Source organism: Sphaeroforma arctica (genome assembly GCF_001186125.1).
Source record: "Sphaeroforma arctica JP610 unplaced genomic scaffold supercont1.490, whole genome shotgun sequence".
Classification (NCBI taxonomy): Eukaryota; class Ichthyosporea; order Ichthyophonida; genus Sphaeroforma; species Sphaeroforma arctica.
The window spans coordinates 47071-49235 of NW_014040068.1; the positions used below are offsets into that span (position 1 = coordinate 47071).

Sequence of the window (2165 nt, forward strand, 5' to 3'; positions counted from 1 at the left end):
GTCGTGTGTGTGTGTGTAGTATTATTATTATTATATATATATATATATATATATATATATATATATATATATATATATATATACCTCTCTTGTAGAGTTAATGGGGTTGTAAGAAAGACCTCCCCGTTTTACAGCGGAAGTGTGTAGGCATTCACTGTACTCGATATGTGTATGTGTGTATCTAGTCCCCGCCAAATGGGTACGAATAACACATACTCGTACAATTCATATACATATATATACATACATAAATATATTTGCATTTATTTATTGGATGTATTTCAATTCGATAAGTGTCGCACTACTTGCCCAATCCTGGCAATCCAATCACCGGAGGTTTTACACATCGGAAACCAATGTTTTCCTCGGAACTATGGTGACGGTAAAAACCTAGTTTTCTCTTTCCTGCTGGGTTTGACGAACATAAAAGGCAGGCTATATATTTTTTAGTCACATTAGTATTAGCCAATGAATTTGTACATATTATAAGCTTGTTTTGCGCGCCAAGAACGTGCCATCGACTAATCGCAGTCTTATAGACTTTTGGGGAGGGGGTTTTTTAGAATATTTTTTGTTTACTGATTTGATGTAAATATTGTTCATGATATAACCCAATATTATCAGGAACGGTATTTGAATATAGCATTGTCATCGGACATACGCTACGGATATACGTACTATGTATACCAACACTGTCAAGTACATACTCTTAACAATATCTCGTAGTACGTTGACCAGCATATGAGTTGCAGCTAGAGCGGTAGCAACTTAATAGTCGTACATGGGTGTCTGGGTATGCATCGTTCTTACCATCACGCATCCCATACTCTAATCATCCTGCGTTGCTGCCATATCAACCCGTCTCACTGTGTGGGCTACAGATAGCTATGAGGACGTGGTTATGTGGCGTGTAGCTGTGTCTATATTACTATATATACTTGGACATCCTGCGTTGGGAAGGCATATGCCGTGTCCGTCATTCGACGGCTATGCCAGCTATATACTACAACAGACCGGCAATTCTGGTGAATCAAGATCCTCCAATCCGTGACCTGTCCTTCACATTCACGTTGAGTAGAAGTAGTGCATTTTGTTTCATATACTGTGCTGAGGTTACAGGAATGTATATTATTGAGCAGAGTACACAGTCGTCCATACCAAGTATAGCATCGGTATACCGTCAATAGACTTGCTATAGTATCTCTGCAGCAAAATGACAAAAATCACGAAAGATGGCAGGGTTGTCGATGCCGCCCTGAAGAAGCGCCTGTCTACGGTAGGCGTACTTTTCTGTGAAGTGGCAGTCCTGTGTGTTGCTGTGTGTACACTCGGGAGCTTTATGTTCTCGATAGGTGTTGTTAGGGAAACGGCAGTTGCCTACAGAGTGCAAAGGTTATTATGTGTGTATTCATGCAGGCCTAAAGACGTGTGTTGTATCCCAGGTCAGTACTGGATTGGAAGTGGGATCGTGCTCATGAAGTGTGTTTGGATATCAGGCGGTGTATACAGATAAGTGTGACAGCACTATGTAATCGTAGACTTGCTTTGCCTCTGATTACGCGTGGGCCCTTGCCCTGCCCTCTGATGGTTCGGAAGCTGTCTACGTTACTGTAGAGTGACTGAGATCTTATTGAATCATGGCATAACTGGGCAAGAGATATAGAAATATGCAGCGAAGCAGCCTTGCTTTTAGATAAATGTGTACTAACATTTAGACATAATAATTGTCATGTCCGTTTCATATATCTCAACGTATTGGTAGGCGCATTGACGAGAAAGATCTCGGAGTATTTGTACATTAGCTACACATCCACTCTCTGTTCAATGTCTATCATTTGCCGTGCTTTTGTTTCGCTGCAGACCCCCATGGGCGACATACCCTTTGGGCTATTGTGTGTGACAGTACTTGAACAACTGACCGCCATCAAGCCAGGTGTCACTGGACGTAACCAACGCATCAGTGCTGTGCTGAAGCAGTTCTTCTCTCTCCTCCCCAAGCACGATGCCACGGTCCACGAGATTGTGCGGATGCTGCTGCCACATGTAGGTGGATATGTTTAATGCTTATATATATATATATATATATATATATATATATATATATATACACATATATATATATATATATATATATATATATATATATATATAGTATATAGTTAACG

The 2165-nt window shown here is 40.4% G+C and overlaps 1 protein-coding gene across 1 annotated transcript; it reads left to right on the forward strand.

Moving 5' to 3' along the window:
* Window positions 1-1116: 1116 nt before the first annotated feature.
* On the forward strand, window positions 1117-2061 carry SARC_06704 (hypothetical protein; the record flags this gene model as incomplete). Its single annotated transcript, XM_014299382.1, has 2 exons — window positions 1117-1276; window positions 1861-2061. Exons 1-2 carry the CDS (start codon window positions 1214-1216, stop codon window positions 2059-2061), a joined length of 264 nt encoding a protein of 87 aa, XP_014154857.1. The 5' UTR covers window positions 1117-1213.
* Window positions 2062-2165: the final 104 nt, after the last annotated feature.